The sequence below is a fragment of the Aythya ferina genome (assembly GCF_964211825.1).
Source record: "Aythya ferina genome assembly, chromosome: 7".
NCBI lineage: Eukaryota > Metazoa > Chordata > Aves > Anseriformes > Anatidae > Aythya > Aythya ferina.
The window spans coordinates 21,298,089-21,314,350 of NC_140302.1; the positions used below are offsets into that span (position 1 = coordinate 21,298,089).

Below are 16,262 nucleotides of genomic sequence, written 5' to 3' on the forward strand. Positions count from 1 at the left end.
ATATTTGTGCTTTTCAGCATAATGCTTTTACAACGTTAACAGGCACTATGGCTTCCCTGCCACTTTCTATTTGTGTAGTTGAAGTGGTTTATTATATAGCTTGCCTAAACATCAGTAGAGCAGTCATTGGCAAATACCTATGTGAAAGATTTTATTTTTATTTTATTTTTTTTTAATCAAAAACAAGAGTACGAGATGAAGTTGCACAAGCACTTAAATAATGAGGAGGTAGTAGAATGGTTCAATATACGTTGATTAACTTAATGTAAGAAAAAAGAACAGGGTCAAAAAAAGAGGCAGTGATATCACCTACATGCTTTATGAAAGAGTCTGACTACCATTCTGTAGTTGGTTGTAATCCTGTAAATGATTACATAGTTGTGGTTGTGCCTTCAAAGTAGGACTTTTGACACTGGAGACTGTCATTTTACTAGTTTTTAACATACACAACATTGATGGTACATAATTTTATCAATACATTTTTTTGTGCTTAGTTACATCTAAACATGTTGTGAGAGTTCAGAAGAACACAAAATATTTTAAAGGATATTAATTTTATTTTAAAGGATATTAATTTATCAACTTCATCTGAATGTACTCACTCTCATATTAAATAACTGACCACCTAATGAGCTGCTACCTTTCAGTCCTCCTCTACAGTACCAGCTTCTAATGAGCAAGTGTTTTAGGCTAATTTAAAAAAGCCTCAGAATTACTTCAGAGAAGACTGCTGACCTGTGGCAGGCAAACTTATTTCATCTATAATACATAAAAGATCAGAATTTCTCCTTGCAGAAACCATGCTGAGTATACAACTGAGAATAGAATACTAGCTGATTAATGCACTGCTAAAAGACAACTTAAACTTCCAAAAGTAGTTTAATAAGAGATTAAAGTCAAAGGCTGGAATGAAAAGTGCCGTTATTATCCTGCATTTAAAAGGTATTTAGGAGAACATGAAATTAAGGGAATTTCCATCATAGCAAAACCTTATGATTCCAAAGCATAATTTACTTCACTCGTTTGTTCATCACATCTTCCCTAAATAGCAGCAGCAGGTTTTCTGGCCAAATTGTCAAAGACAAAGATTAGCCTGAGACAGCCACTAAAATTGAAAAGTGACAATACAATCTCTGTCTCAAACACTGGCTTTATCAACAACATAATATCATAATAGTAATTAGAAAAAAAAACTTGGAAAACACACTTATATGTAAAAGATTTAACCATTAAAGAGTAGAGAGAATGTTATGGGTTTGAGGCACAAAATTTTACAGTAAATTGTAATAGAAAAAACTGACACCAGGTAGCCATTCAATTCAGTATACCAGAGAAAGTTACACCTTGGAGTCTGGCTGTGTGTAGGTAATTTCCTGGCCTCAGCAAGCCATAAAATTTTAAAAGCAGCAAATGCTTTAGCTAGTGTGCCTTAAGATTTCCTCACTTTTATCATTCCCATGAAAGGAATAGTTGTTGAACCTTACTAAAGGAAGAAAGTGCTAGCAACAGACCCAGGTTTACAGTATATGCTAGAAGAAAGCGATGTGATTGCAAATCAATAAACAATTAGAAACTGACAAAAGCTGACTAACTGCAAAAAGTTATTGCCAGCTTGTTTTGGAAGAGAGTAGTTCAGTTAGAATGGACCTTCAAAGATCATCTAGTCCACCTGCCCAACTGTTTCAAGACTAACCAAAATTTAAAGCGTACTGATCACGGCATTACTTAAACACCTCTTGAACACTAACAGGCATTTTCTGTGCTGGTATGAAATAGCAACACTCCAAATTCACTGGAGTACTTTATTCAAATCTGCATTTTTAAAATGGAAGACCTAAAACAAATTTAGTAACTGACATTTTCCTACTTGAACCAGTAAAATACAGAAGTGCAAACTGAAGTTCACTTCAGCTTATTTGGATACTAAAATTTCCAAACTGGTTTCTGACAGCATCTGAGATGGAAGGTTTTTTCAGTACCAATCACATTCACAGTTGCTAAGAAGTTGCTTACCCAATGATGAATGATAAGAAGAGCTTGCACATTGTCAACATTTTTGTATGAACTCCAGGTCACCCCAACTGCAGTTCAGAAAAATGCTACTTAGAATGTTTTCAAAATAAATCTAAAGTAGCAAAGACATGTTAACGCAGACTTTCCTGAGTTTGTATATGTAGATGTGACACATTACATACGTGTGTGTGTAGTGCACATACTATAGCCAAGTCTTTTTTGCTACAAGCAGTCAGGATTCAGCCGCCAAGAACTGGATATGCAAAGTATTAATGTCTGACACAATAGCTGTATTTTACTTATTTTTAAAAGTGCAATAAAATATGTCAGTAGTTTATTATTTGAAAATATTCCTAATTCTATGAATATTTCCACCTGAAACAAGGAAAGCAGTAGCTGCTTCCACAAATGTCAGGTGAAATATGAGGCCAAATAAATTACTAATTTTTTTGAACTGAAATGCTAGTAGTCCTTTTTACAACCTTGAAAGAAGAGCTTTACAAAAATCTTTTGCCTTTGCAAGATAGTATACTGGTGGCATATAAAGAGCAAATATAGGAAGTTCATTTGGAGCTTAAGCTGTACAGAAGTCAATATGCGCTAGTAATTCTCTATGCTGGCTTGTTGGATATTGCACTTTACATCTGGGACACTCGAGAAAACTTTCATCAAGTAGACTTGAATGTTTCTGAGGAGGACTTCTGTCATACACTGTCATCTTTTCTTCAAAAGCAGCTTGCAAGTCTCCTTGTGGTTCCACACATCCAGATTCTTGGAGTTTCTGGAAAAGGAGAATCTTTAGTGAGGGATTGGAATATGCATCAGAGGGTCCCAGTCAAATAGATGTAGGGAAAAAGATGTTTAATGGCACACAAATTATGCATGTTACAGCACTAAGGATTGAATTTTAAAGATGGCTAAAGGCAATTATGCTACTTGCATTAAAAACACAGAGCAATATGGGCCTGTTGTATAATTTTAACACTGCATTTAAATTAGATTGCAGGTAGCTTTTCTGCAGGCTATTTAAAGCAAACTTTCCACAATGTCTGATTAAGTAAACAAATAAGAGTACATCACTTACATTATGTCACTATTTAGTGCACATTTGTGGTGGTTTTACTCAGGTGGGCAGCTGAGCTCCACCACAACTGCTCTCTCACTCCCCCTCTCCTCAGAGAGGAAGGGGGAGAAAATACAACACAGAACTCGAGGTCTGAGATGAGAAAGGTTTAATTAAAGGGAAAGGGAATAGTGAGAAAAAGAAACAAAAGAAACAATAAGTCCGTGTGGAAGCACAGAGAGAGGGGGAAAAAAATTCTCTATTTCCCATCAACAAGCGATGTTCGGCCACGTCCTTTCGGCCATGTCCTGAGAAGCAGGGCCTCAAAATACACAGTGGTTATTCAGGAGGAACAGCCCCCTTCCCCACAAGAGCCCCCTTTTTATTGTTGAGTGTGACATCAGGCATTATGGAATATCGCTTTGGTTGGTTTAGGTCAGCTGCCCTGGCCATGTCCCCTCCCCATCACTTGTCCGCCCCCAGCCTGCTGGCTCTTGGGGGCTTGGAAGGAGTCCTGATGCTGTGCCAGCTCTGTGCAGTAATAGACAACACTAGAGCAATACCAGTGCTGTTCCAGCTACGAGTGCAGAGCACAGCCCTGTGTGGGCTGCTGCAGGGAAAAAGTGACTCCAGCTCAGACAGACCCAACACAACATTCGTATTTTGAAATAGTTTCCTCTTTAAGGACCACTGAATAAAATGCGATTCCTGCCACTGGTTCATAAGGTATAACGAAAGCAGCTATGGTGAAAGCTGAGACAGCAAGCCTCAGACTCCCATATTATCACTGCTAATACACAGCATTTTAGGCTTCTTAGAGCTTTCATATACATCCTAATAAAAAAAGCAAAGTTGCTGTACACTAAATATGAAACAGTTGAGCATGACTCTTAGAAAAAGCAGGTATTTTAACCATTTTATAATACATTTGTTTACATATTGCTGTGGATTTGTTTTTGGGGGGGAGGGGGGAAGGAAGAGTGAAGGAAATAAACCTTGTTACAACAGGACTCCGGGCTTAATATCAACATTAAAATAATAAAAATTGCAGTGTTCAAAAATTAAGCTGCATTTATTTTGGAAGTTGTTTTAGATTACATTTGAAATTTCTAAAAATATGCCCATACACATACCAGGGAATTCAACATGATGTATAGGTGTACCTATATAAAGGAAATTTGTTTCACCTTTGTAACAAACCCTTCCCCAACAGTCTTCCTAGGCACTCATACATACTATGCCTCCTTAATGAAATACCCCAACCCCCTCTATAGGGGATGCTGACTGCCTCTGCCTAGCTACCTTCCCAAACTCTTCCATGTTTTCCTCTTCTCCACCTGACACCATGGACAGTTTCCAAGCAGGAAGAGACAGTCACCTGGTTCTCCATTTGGCAGTTAGCCAGCCAACTTAACACAGGGAAAGAGTACTACAGCTTCCCCTTGCTGTGCACGAACTTCAGCTAAACAGCTGCTGCTCCTGGCAGCCAAAAGGTTTTCTAGTGGCCTCTGTTGGCAGCAGCAGCAACTACAATCCTAGCTAGCGAGGCTCTCACAGGGACAAGAACACATCCAGATCATCAGTATCTCAGAAGTACTTTCTCAAATGAATCCTAAGTTGCATGCAACTAAGAGGGAGAACAGTTTGTCAGAGTTAAAAGAATTATTCTGCTCTGCAACTGGTTAGGAGCTTTTGCATTTATATTCTCTGTAAGAAGCACAGCAGCCTCAGACCTGATCTAATGAAGGACAGAGGCATTGGATTTCTGTTCTGAATCTCATTTAAATAAATCCAGAACTGTAGGTAATAGCTAAATAGAACTGTCACGATTAATCTTACAAGACCCTGTGTCAGGGTTACACAGTGACTTGCTTGATATATAATCCTTCCTTATAAATTTGTTGAATCAGATAGTCAAATCTAGGTGGCTTTCTTTGGGCTTATATAAGTAGCAAACCATTGCCCTCAGTACAAGTGTTCTTTTTCATTTTAGGAAGTAGGCAGATCCACTTCTTGTGGCACACCCATTCTATATTGTGGGTGTATAGAATGGGGGTTGGGCAGGAACTCAACTACATTTAAGGGTAGTGCCTTGTCCACTAGCAGCAAATTCCAGTAGAAGCATGCTACAGCTTTGTTATTGTGTATGTAGTTTTGTCTGTTGCATATGGCGATACAAATTGCTACTGAGGACTCTTGACTATTCTATATCTCTTCCTTTCTATATCTCCTTCTGCAGTACAAGCTGTCTGCGGCACTGTAGAAAAATACAGCAATAGCTTGCTAGCTACCATATGGTTCCGCATCTTAGGACTATGTATTTAAAAGATGTAAACACCTGCAGTCAAAATCTGTTGACATTAACTGCACTCTGAAGTGAAGAAGTGTTCATTTATGCAACATATCTGAGTTTTCCTGCAAGTTATCCAGTACATACCAAAGGTTCCAGCCGGGTTATTTGCTCCCTGGCCTTGCGCAGTTCCTTAAGGACTTGGTTTAACTGATGCTGCAAGTTCTGGCGGTCTAGCTTTTCATTCTCAAAGTCTGTAGTACATATCTGGATCTGGCAATCCCCAAGGAAAATTAAAGAATTAAAGACAGAGTTAAGCATGTGTGTGGGCCCCTTTATCCATTTGAAGTTTTACTCAGCAATCATATCCTAAAGTGGGATAAAATTACTTGTTCTTTTCATTTCAGTAAAGTTCATACATGCCCAATTAGGAAGGTCTGTAGAGGTGGAGTCAAAGGTAACTTTGGTTAGAGCGCATTTGAGCTCAGTCTTAAACTGAAGATTTTACATGGAAGAGCATGTAGTACATGTTCAATAAAAATGCCAGTTCCTACTCAGGGATCTTTCTTATAGCAGTTTGAAAAGAGTACATGAATAACACTACACCCAAGCTTGGCAAGTATGATAACATTCTCCAAGGACATCAGTTAGATCTGCAAGAACGTAGTTGGGAAAAGAATCAGTAACATGAAAGATGTCAATGACTATCAAGAGTATGTTACAGATTTCAGTGAGCTGAATGGTTTTAGGATGTTTCCCATACCTAATTTAAGGCTATACAGTTTCTATTTATTTGAACAAGCAATTGCGTGGAAAGTAGCATCAGGTTTTGTAGCAGCCTCTCCCCTGTAAAAGGTTAGGGATTTCCTTCAACAAAGGTCAGAATTTTTAGAAGCACTAAGGGATCACCCCTAATTGCATATTTAGGTCTAATATTACTTCAATATTGCACTTATTCTTAAACTTGAAAAGTTAGTCTAGAAAGCCTTCCTGCATATAACAATTTAAGTATCAGGTTCTTAAATAATCAACCCAGTATCTGAACATGTAATTGGGTACCTGTTGTTCCAACAAAGCTATCCTAGTGTGTTCCTCCTGCTGTTTGAGCAATGATTTACGAAGAAGTTGTACCTACAAGGCAGAAGAACATGTAACAAGCAATTTCCACATACAATAGATAGCGAACTTGAAACAATTAGTCTAGAGAGGAATGGAGCTACATTTTTGTATGCCAGTACGAGCAGAAAACATGCCTGTTATGCAACAGCCAAGCCCAATTTAAATACTTCCTTGGGGAAAACCCAGGGAAGTGTTATCACTGCACTGAGGGGGAAGAATGTAGGTTAATACTATAGCTAAACAAAAAAATTCCTAGTGATTAACAAAAATACGCAAAATACATGTTTCAACTAACATATGTGTTTTTTTTTTTTTTTTTTTTTTAAAGTTAAGCAATGTATCCTTATATTTAAGTGAGAAAGTTAGAAAATACTCAACAATAATGGATTAAGTAACTGCAAAAGCCTCTTTAGGGAGTTAAACTGATGTTCTACCATTAACCTAATTTGGTGCCTATTAAGTTATATCCTCTTATTTCAAATTTCAGTTCTATGTTGTTTTATGCTATTGACTGCAAACTTCTCTAAGTAGCAGGTGTATCATATTTGGATGCCCTGAGGGCAGACCTTCAAGGAGAACTATCCAGGTTCTCTTCAACCAGTAGGTAATCATGATTTCATGCCCAGAAAAAAAGTTTTTGTTGGCATGGTGATGCTAACAAGAGTACTTTGTTTCAAGATACTACAGTAGTTGTCCACATAGGAAAGGTAGCAAAGTCCTCATTACTACTCCAAAATAATCATTTTTTTTATCCAAACATACAATATACACTTGTTTTCCCTATTTTGATGGAAAAACTCTTAACCCAAAGGGGTTAAAAACGATGGACCTCAGGAAAATTGAAGGTAGAATCAAAAACTACATGTACGAACAACTGTTTAACTTGAAGTCATCAAGTTACTCCCTGGGAGACAGGCAAGCCCTGCAAACAGTTCGAACCTGATAGAGAAACAGATGTGGTAACAGTGAAACCCAGGTATAATGAACAGCCTGCCTCACATGCAACTTCTTGAGTTTTGTGACAAGTTCCAGAACTCTTGTCAGTGGTTTCTACCATAGCTGTCCAAAACAGGAATAACTTCCCTTCCCTTGCTTATCTGGCCATTTCTTCTCAGTAGTCTGATATGCTTGCTTAGTTATTGTCTGTGACAATATATCCAAAACCTATTGCAGCAACACATCTGAATGAAAAAACCTGCTGCATGCTACAGCTGTTGGATGGGGACACTATATGGGAACATGGCTACTTACCCAGCAAATATGAAATTACAGCTGACAGCTAATAGCAACATCCCAGTTCAGACCACATGATAAAATGGCCTGTATTAATTTGAATTTTTACTTTTTCTGTTCTCATTCACCAATAGCCTTCAAGATGAAGCCAGATTAAAATCAATGGTGCATTCTCACTTCCTCTTACACCCCACAAGACTCTTAAGGTAAGTGAACTAGAACATTTTTAAACAAGTAAATCTCACAAAACTTTGGATTGTGACCTAAATCAGTATTAAAGAACTCAGTTTTAACCACAAGGACATGAGTCTAGATGTATATAAAGAGCAGCTACCAGAGCAAGTGAGTATGACTTCTCAGCTCTTGAATCTTTGCTAATGATCTTCAATTTCCAAATCCATCCACTTACCTGAGATAGCAGTTCTTCAGACTTATCCTTTTCTTCTCTTAGCTGTACTTTAATACTTTCATTTTCTTGTTTTAGTCTCTGCAATTTTTCTCCTTTTATTTTGTTTTCATTTTCTAGAGCTTTCATTTCAACAGCCTGTTGGGACTGCAGTAAGTCATTTAAACTCATTATTTCTCGTTGTGTTTCTTCATACTTATTTTTGAATTCATGAAGTTCACATCTCAGCTGGGTTATAGTGCGTCTTTCAGTCTTGAGATCACTTTTAGCAGTTAATAACAGCTGGTCATAATATTTTTGCTTTTCTTCTGGTAGATGACCTTAATGAGACAAATAAAGAGACAGTAACATGGGAAAAAAAATCACTTAAAAATCAGAGCACCAAATCCTTGATAGCATTTTAAAGCATATTGACAATAAATTGACATTTTAGGCTGTTACACAGCTCAGATTATCACCAAGTTGGACTTAAAACTACTTTCAATACTTCTAAGGGAGAAAAATCTTCTCTCAAGATAGGAAAAGAGCAGCTCTACTTTCACACGCCATACTGTGCTATAGCTGCTATAACAGTCAAGGAAGTAATGTTACATCATTTGCCCTGACTACACAGACTGCATGATCCCACAAACAGTTCTTATATAACCTCACGCATTATATTGAGGCACTGAAATCTCACTTCCAGATTTAGGCATGTTAGGCAAGGTTCTGGCATTACTCTCACTTCAGAGATACCCTGGGGTTCCAATGGTCTGTCATTGACTAAAGACAGAATATTTGTCTGTTAGACTGTCTTCAAATTAAATGCTATCACTGATTTCTAAATTTCAACTAAAGCAAACTAGGATAGGACTTTTGATCAAAGGCATCTGCTTCTTGGCTAGTGACTATTGCTTAAACCGATGTTCAAGAAGTCAGTGCTTGTTCACCCAAGAAAAGCTCATCAACTAGAAGGAAGATGCAATCTGCAAGAACTCAGAAGCAATACAAAGTATACCTAGAACAGAACAAGGAATGCTGTCTTAAAAAGGCTTTGGTGATTTACGGCACTCTGAAGTTCTTGACTTTGGTACTTCTCTTGTTGAAGGCTTCCCTCATGTACTTCAAAGTATAATTTACTAGGAAAGTTTTCCTGCTTGAATGTTTTCAAGCTAAGGAAAACATAAGCTAAGGCTTAGCTTTTTGTTAACAATATTCCTTTATAAGGTAGCAAGGTCTTCAGAGAGATACCAAGGTTTTCCTTGGAAAAAAGTTGCCATTTCTACTTTCAATTTGTTAAATTAGATTTTTTTTCTTCATCTTTGATCTCTACTACTGTCTGTTTGAAGAGGAACTTTAATCCTCTTACTCCATGTTTCCTGGCTGCTCTGATGAGAAAGCTTTGACCTCAGTAACTGAGTTACTTTTTCTGGTGAGCTACTTCAATATTCCTCCTTCTAAAATACTAGAAAAACAGATTTCTAAAACAGCACTAAAGGTTAAGGTGACATTTTATTGTTTTCCATAAGAATAACAGCACCAATAGAGAAACCAAGCCACTGCAAACAAATTACTAAGCAGCAAGTACCTGTGAGTATACTCTTACTGTAGGTGAGGCTAGTTCTGTTCAGAGAATTTACCTTGTAGACCAGTTGCAGCATATATGAGATTAGTTTGATAAGAAAGGGAAGTAAACTTCTAGCTCTTCTGCTCAAGATTATTTTAATTTTATTCCACTTGCTGGTCAAGCATGACTCAGGTCAATCTGAATGCATGGTACTGAGATGGTGCTAATAAGGAACTGCATCACATAAAAGCAAGCTAGAGATTACCATATCCATATCGCAAAGCATTGTTTTGGATAAGTGCCAAAAATCAATCACAGGTCTTCATGCCATGTAAGAACTTCTCAGATGGATAAAGAACGTGCCAGTCTTGAGTCACTTTTACAATATTTATTTTGAAAAGAGACTGATCCACACCTAGCCAGTAAATTCTTAATGTTTCCTTTATGTAGGCTGAGAGTGTACTTTGAAGGCTGGTATATACGTATATTTACCTCAACACTTTCTGCAAACAGAAAGGTGGCCAATAGACTGTCAAGGCTTTAGAAAAACATTTGGTGAAGTAGATAGGAACAAGAAATATTGATCAAGTAACAGCTAGATAAAGCACAAAATTTTAAATTTTACATTAAGAAAGCAAAATATTGTGAAAAGAGTCCATCATATGCTATAGTTCATGGAAAATGTATTCTATAGAAAATTGTGGTTTGAGTCAATCATGGAAAAAATCAATACCTTCTGTATTAGATTCTTTTGGTTGTTGCTGGGTAACTATTTCTGACCTCTGTTCAAGTTCAAAGATCCTTCCAAGCAGTCCCCTGACATATGCTTCACGTTGCTGGTCATACAGTAGCCATTGTTGGTTCTTCTCAAGAGCCTTCATGGAAGGGAACAGAAGAAACTATTAGAGGCTTTTCTGTTTTTATCAGATTTAATGTGTTAGTTTCATTTCTTTAAAAATGTAGGTGTTATACATTTGTTTAAATAAAAGTTAGTTAATTCCTCTGTAAACTGTAGTTATCTCTGTGTGATAAAAAAAAAAACATCTTGATGTGGGTCATTGAGCATAAGTTAAATTGCAACAATATTAAATTCTGACCGGCATATTTGCAGGAATAGGGAAATGACTTGGAACTAAACACTTTCATGAAACGTGCCCCAGATAATGAAGAATTATCCTTTCATTTTCTATTTCATCATCAGGATCTATTACTTTATATGTAACTAAAACTGTATAACTACAACTTAAAATTTCTAAGAACAAGTACATAGATTTTATATCTCATTAGATCATAGAATTACTGAGGTTCAAAGGGACCTCAGGAGGCTTAAAATCTAACCTTACACTATCCCAGACAACATCAGTTCTGTTGACAGACCACGTGCCTTGGGATTTCTGTTCTGTCAGCAGCCACTATGTTCTGTTGTTCCAAGGACTGTTTTCAACAATTATAGATTCAGATTTGCAATATTATAGAAATGTCTTTCACAAGCCCTTCATTATTTGATTGCTTTCTCACAAAATAATTTGTTACAGTATTTTAGAGGAAAACAAACTCTGAGGTCCCAGTCTACCAAAAACATGGTAATAGTTCCCATTCTTATAGATTTTAATATGTTATTTATCCTTGGTGTGTTGTACAGAAAGCTTACATCTTTCAGTTGTTTCTCTACTTCACTAAGATTAGTTGATGATCCAGTGCTGTTTGTTACAGCTTCCTGCAAACAAAGAATAATCAGTTAGCATTGTTTAAAATAGAAGAATGAAACAGTAAAACTAGTTCTATGTAACTATTAAGACCATAAACAATATAAGTATACTTTAAAATTTAAAAGATTCATACATCTGACACTTGCATTTAGAGATCTTCATAGTCTGTTTAGAAGGATCTAAGTTATGGAGGAAACCACTTAATAGATTTTTTTTTTTTAAATATCTACTGGAAAATATGGGACAGATTTAAATTTTGTTTATTCAATAATCCTAAAGCTCAGTTACATTAAAATATATTCTAAGACTATATTTCACTGAACTTCTGTCTTGGGAGAATTGAAAGGTATAGGAGAGCTTTTGATAAATTTTGATATATCGGGTTTTATTTAAATAAAACAAAATGTGTTTGTTCTATTTTCATATCCTCAGAATACCAGTTTGACAATAAAGCAGACCTATAGGAGTCACTGGGCTAAGCTAGAGAGCTCAACAACTTCGTTGTGATTACCATAGAATTATGATTAACTGGGAAACCATGCAAGCATGTTTATTCACTACTCAATAGAAAGTTTTTTGAAGTTAGGTAAGGCAGAGGGAACTTTAATAACAAATGTAGGTTACTACCTAAATCCAAGCTACTTTTCCCCAAAGTTTTTCTGTTTTAGAGTGAGCTAGAACCAGTTTTACAGCTGGAAAAATAAGAGATCTTGCATATTGAATGCAGTTATTAAAGTTCAGTGCTTTCTAATAGGATTTAGATCCACAACAATTGCTCAGATACTTATTTCTGTAAATACTAGAACTCTGTATCAATGAAAACTTCCCCACTTCCTCATAGCCATACAACTGTTGTTTCTACTTCAGAGTATACCCACTGCTTATATACCCCCTAGCAGTTTTAAGGAACATTGCTGAACTCACTTTCAAGTTCCCCAAAGCATTCAGTGAAAAAGTCAGTGAAGTTTTGTTGTCCTTCAATGATACATCAGTAAAAAATAATATAATTTTTAATTAAACATACTTTGGTAATGAGAATCCAATTTATAACTGTCCAATATATCTTGCTACCTTCAGGCTTCTTTCTGTTCATCACTGTGACAGCAAGGAAGCTACTCTAAAGGTAGAGAAAGAGCCCAATTTCTAACGTAACCAAAAAGAAACCTTGTCTAACAGGTAGGTTATAATTACACTCTTTAATCCTCATATTTTATACATCAGATTGAAAGAAAAATACACCTCCTCCAACTAGCAGACCACTTGGTATTTCTCACATCAGTGCTGCAGACTTGGTACAGATAGCAAGTGGTGGTCTTCATCATTCAATGCCAGGAAGGATTCTGTAGACTACAGGATTCTTTGCCCTTGTTTGTTTTTTATGACCTATTATTCTGGCACACCTCTAAACCTTTCTGCAGAGTCAGAATATTATACTGTATTGCTACTGAAGTTCAACTACCTGCAGCTTACCATGCTAAATGCAATAAGGAATGTCCATACAGAAAGGAACTTGATATTCTCGAGTGAACCAAGAGGCTTTTAATTTCATATTCAGAGATTCAGTTCTGATATTGTTATGGTTTAGACGAAAAACTCCTGTAGTGAGTACTAGAAAGATAAGTCCATTGACAAAGATAGCATAAAAAGACATTAATTTTGTCTAACAAGGTTCAAAGCCCCTTGAAATTGGAAGTAAGCACATTACATTTGTAGTAATATTTCCCAAGATCCATATTTGCATCACATTGAATAATGCAGTATTATCAACTAAAGCTGAATTTCTAGAAATTACTCAATTTCATTATGTAGTTTGGGTAACTAGCACCATCTATAGGTTAAAACTGGAAAGAACTTAGCTGCACCTCCTGTAAAGCAGCAGTTTCCATGTTCCCTACGGAGGTACTGCATTTCCCACTGAGCATTAGAACAGGCAGGGGTGAATAAGCAACTGTAGAAAACTAAATGCACCTGTAAAAGCAGCCAAGTACCTGACACCATAGCTATTTAGCATTTTAAATGAAGTCAACAACTCACTATTCCTCTCCTACCTTGTTACATTGAAGCATTTCCCACATATTATGCCATGTAAATTGCAGACAGTTTTAACCAAGAAACAGATGAGGATTCATAACAGCAGGGAGAAGTATTGTCATCACTGAGCATGAATTAATTAGGTGATGAGTTTAGTGTTCTTTTAAGGCCCCATCACTATTACTGATGCCATCTCAGTCTGCTTAACCATTGAGCATATGTATTCAAGAAGGGCACATATCTGCTTAAGCAACTGTGGGCCATTTCGTGTCATACCACTTGCCATACCCACATGCACAGCAGCTTGAAGAAGGGACCTCCCAGTACAGAATTATCAGCTGTTTTACCTGAAGGTGCACCCCCTGACTGCTTGTTTAGTGTTCAGTCTAGATTCCTCATCATGTTGCATGCTGCAATCTTTTATGAAGATTTGTAATAAGAGTAAAGACTCATCCCATTTTATAACAGGCACTGGTGCTTAGCAGATGCAAGCTCCAACCCCAATATGTAAACAGTTTCACTATTTTTCAGTGCTTACCTGGGATACCTGAGAATTACTGGCTTTGTTTTCAAGCTCAGAACATTTTGCAGTAACAGTGGATAAATTACACTTTAACCGGTTCATTTCTTCTGATAGAGAACTAAGTAACTGTTCTCTCCTTTCTGCTTCCTTTGTTTTTTCTTCTAGTTGACTTTGTAATGAGGAGACTTCACTGTTCTTGTTCTTGGACTTAAGCTTGTCTTTTAGGTTTTGAATTTCTTTGTCCTTCTCTCCAAGAAGATGGTTGTGCTTTTGTTTTTCTTTTTCAAGAGAAAATATTTTCTAAATGAAACACAAAGAAGTGGCACAAATGAGTAAGTGTCTGCATACAGCAATAGAATTAGCAAGTTTACAACAGCTTAAAATAGTCACTTTGAAAGCTTCTCTTCACATTTAGTCAGCTTAGAATGTTACTTTTTAGTAAAACAGAAAGTGCTACAATGATCACCTGAAACATTTCAGATGATGGTAAGACAGTCTACAGCAGATGAAACAAGGAAATAACGCAGAAAACCAAATTTCACAGACTTAGTAGTTTTGTATATGAATGTGAATCACTACAGTATGTGGACTTGAAAATGCAAGCAGTACAAGAATCTCTAGTTAAAAATAAAAGTTGGTGATACTTTATTTTACAGGATCTCATTTAGGGAGTTGAAGAAAACACACAGTGCTCACTAGAACTAAAACACTGACACCATGTGCTATCTAAAAATGTCTGTCAAGATGCATGTTGTGAAGGTAGCCTATAAATATTGTGCCTAGTCTGTTACATCCTTTGAAAGACTCCATTTAAAGCTTAGTTATCCTAGAAAGCCTGATACCATCACATGAGAAGTCTAACGCTTTTCTCTGCAGCCACAGGCTTACCTCTGATGCACCAGGAGGTGTGGAAGCTGCAGTACCCCATCTCCTGCTCAGTGGATGCAATGGAACCACCCGGGGACACAGTTACAATTTTACTCACCTGCAGCCGAGTGGAAATATGGGAGCCTGACTCAAGTAAGCGCTCAGCACTCCCGGGAGCACCCTTACTGCCTGCTGCACGTAGCACACCGGGACCTCACGGCTCAGCGTTCCCATGCCCGGCCGGCTGACCTACGACCGCGTTAACCCAGCCGCCGCTGGAAGACGCCTGAGGACAGGCGGTACCGGCGGAGCAAGGCGCCGAGCCAGAGGCGAGCCCTCACCTGCAGCAGGCTGCTTCTCTCCGGGGCTGCCAGTGGGCCCCGCGCGGCGACCGCCTCCTCCGGGGGCTTCCTCGGCGCCACACCGTCCCGTTCGCCCCTCCCGGGGCCGGGGCCGTCGCCGTGCCCGCGGCGCCAGCGGCCCGCCAGCAGCTCCCGGCCCGCCCAGACGCTCATCGCCCGGCGCCACCGAAAGGAGTTTGAATCCCGCGGCTGCCTCAGCGTCACTTCCGCCCACACCGCCCGCCCCGCGAAGCCAGAGCTACGGCGTCTCCCGGGGGTTAAAACAGGCGGAAGGGCGGAGGGGGCGCGGTCGCGGCCGCGGGGGCACGTGCTGCTTGTGCCTAGGCGACCGTTAAGGGCCGGTGGGATGCAGCTGGGTTCTCCGTGGGGTGAATGAGAGGAGGCATCCCATTGGCTGGTGCTGGCGGTGTAGCAGTCCGGCTGACCAATGCAGCGGCGCCTTCCTTCTGCCGCCTCCGCCCTCGTGCTCGGGGCAGGTTTGCCCTCGCGCAGCGGCCGTTAGCGTTCCGTTGGAGGGGTCCGCAATGCCCTCACAGGGCAGCCGGCCTGACGGGTGGTTCCGGGGCCAGGCGGCGGCTGCTAGCCTTGTGGCGGTGCTCTGCTCTGCTTCTGCGTCCTCCTCTTCCTCCGTTCCTGGGCACGTTGCCCTTGGATTCCTTCTCCTTCCCTTGACGCCCTCCCTGTCCCTTTAGGTGTCTAAAATGTGATCGCCAGCGGGCTTGGCTGCAAAGGTGATAAGCTGAGCGTGGCTCTCGTGGGGCCCCTGCTACAACGCTGCCCTGTGTCCGTGGGTAGCTCGTTGTGCTCCGTCTCGCTGGCTCCAGCTTCCTCTCTCGTCTAATAGGCTTTGTGGAAGCGGTGTGAACCGCTTCTCTTTTACAGCTGGCTCACCACTGAGAGAAGCTACAATGTTGGCAAAGGGGCAGCTCTATGCGAAGACCTCTTGTTCATGCCATGTAAGTTTCACCGAATTTCATCATAGTGCAATCCTAACACAAGCCCATGCAGTAAGTACGTGTTTGAGATACGCAGGCTCTTACCTCCGCTTATTAATTTGAACGTATTTGTTTTTGTTTGTTTGTTGGTGTTTTGTGTTATTT

The 16,262-nt window shown here is 39.0% G+C and overlaps 2 protein-coding genes across 2 annotated transcripts in view; one reads left to right on the forward strand and one right to left on the reverse strand.

Annotated features, from left to right (window-relative positions):
- Positions 1–183: 183 nt before the first annotated feature.
- On the reverse strand, positions 184–15,630 carry CEP55 (centrosomal protein 55). Its single transcript, XM_084524908.1, has 8 exons — positions 15,142–15,630; positions 13,949–14,233; positions 11,322–11,387; positions 10,404–10,545; positions 8,128–8,444; positions 6,426–6,497; positions 5,514–5,639; positions 184–2,794 (listed from the first exon to the last, which is right to left on the reverse strand). Exons 1-8 carry the CDS (start codon positions 15,313–15,315, stop codon positions 2,588–2,590), a joined length of 1,389 nt encoding a protein of 462 aa, XP_084381034.1. The 5' UTR covers positions 15,316–15,630; the 3' UTR covers positions 184–2,587.
- A 212-nt stretch (positions 15,631–15,842) lies between these two features.
- Positions 15,843–16,262, forward strand: part of MYOF (myoferlin) — a 69,930-nt gene continuing 69,510 nt past the window's right edge. The window contains exons 1-2 of the mRNA XM_084524907.1: positions 15,843–15,893; positions 16,045–16,118. Of these exons, the coding sequence (XP_084381033.1) occupies positions 16,112–16,118 (7 nt within the window). The 5' untranslated portion in view covers positions 15,843–15,893; positions 16,045–16,111. The remainder of the gene's footprint in view (positions 15,894–16,044; positions 16,119–16,262) is intronic.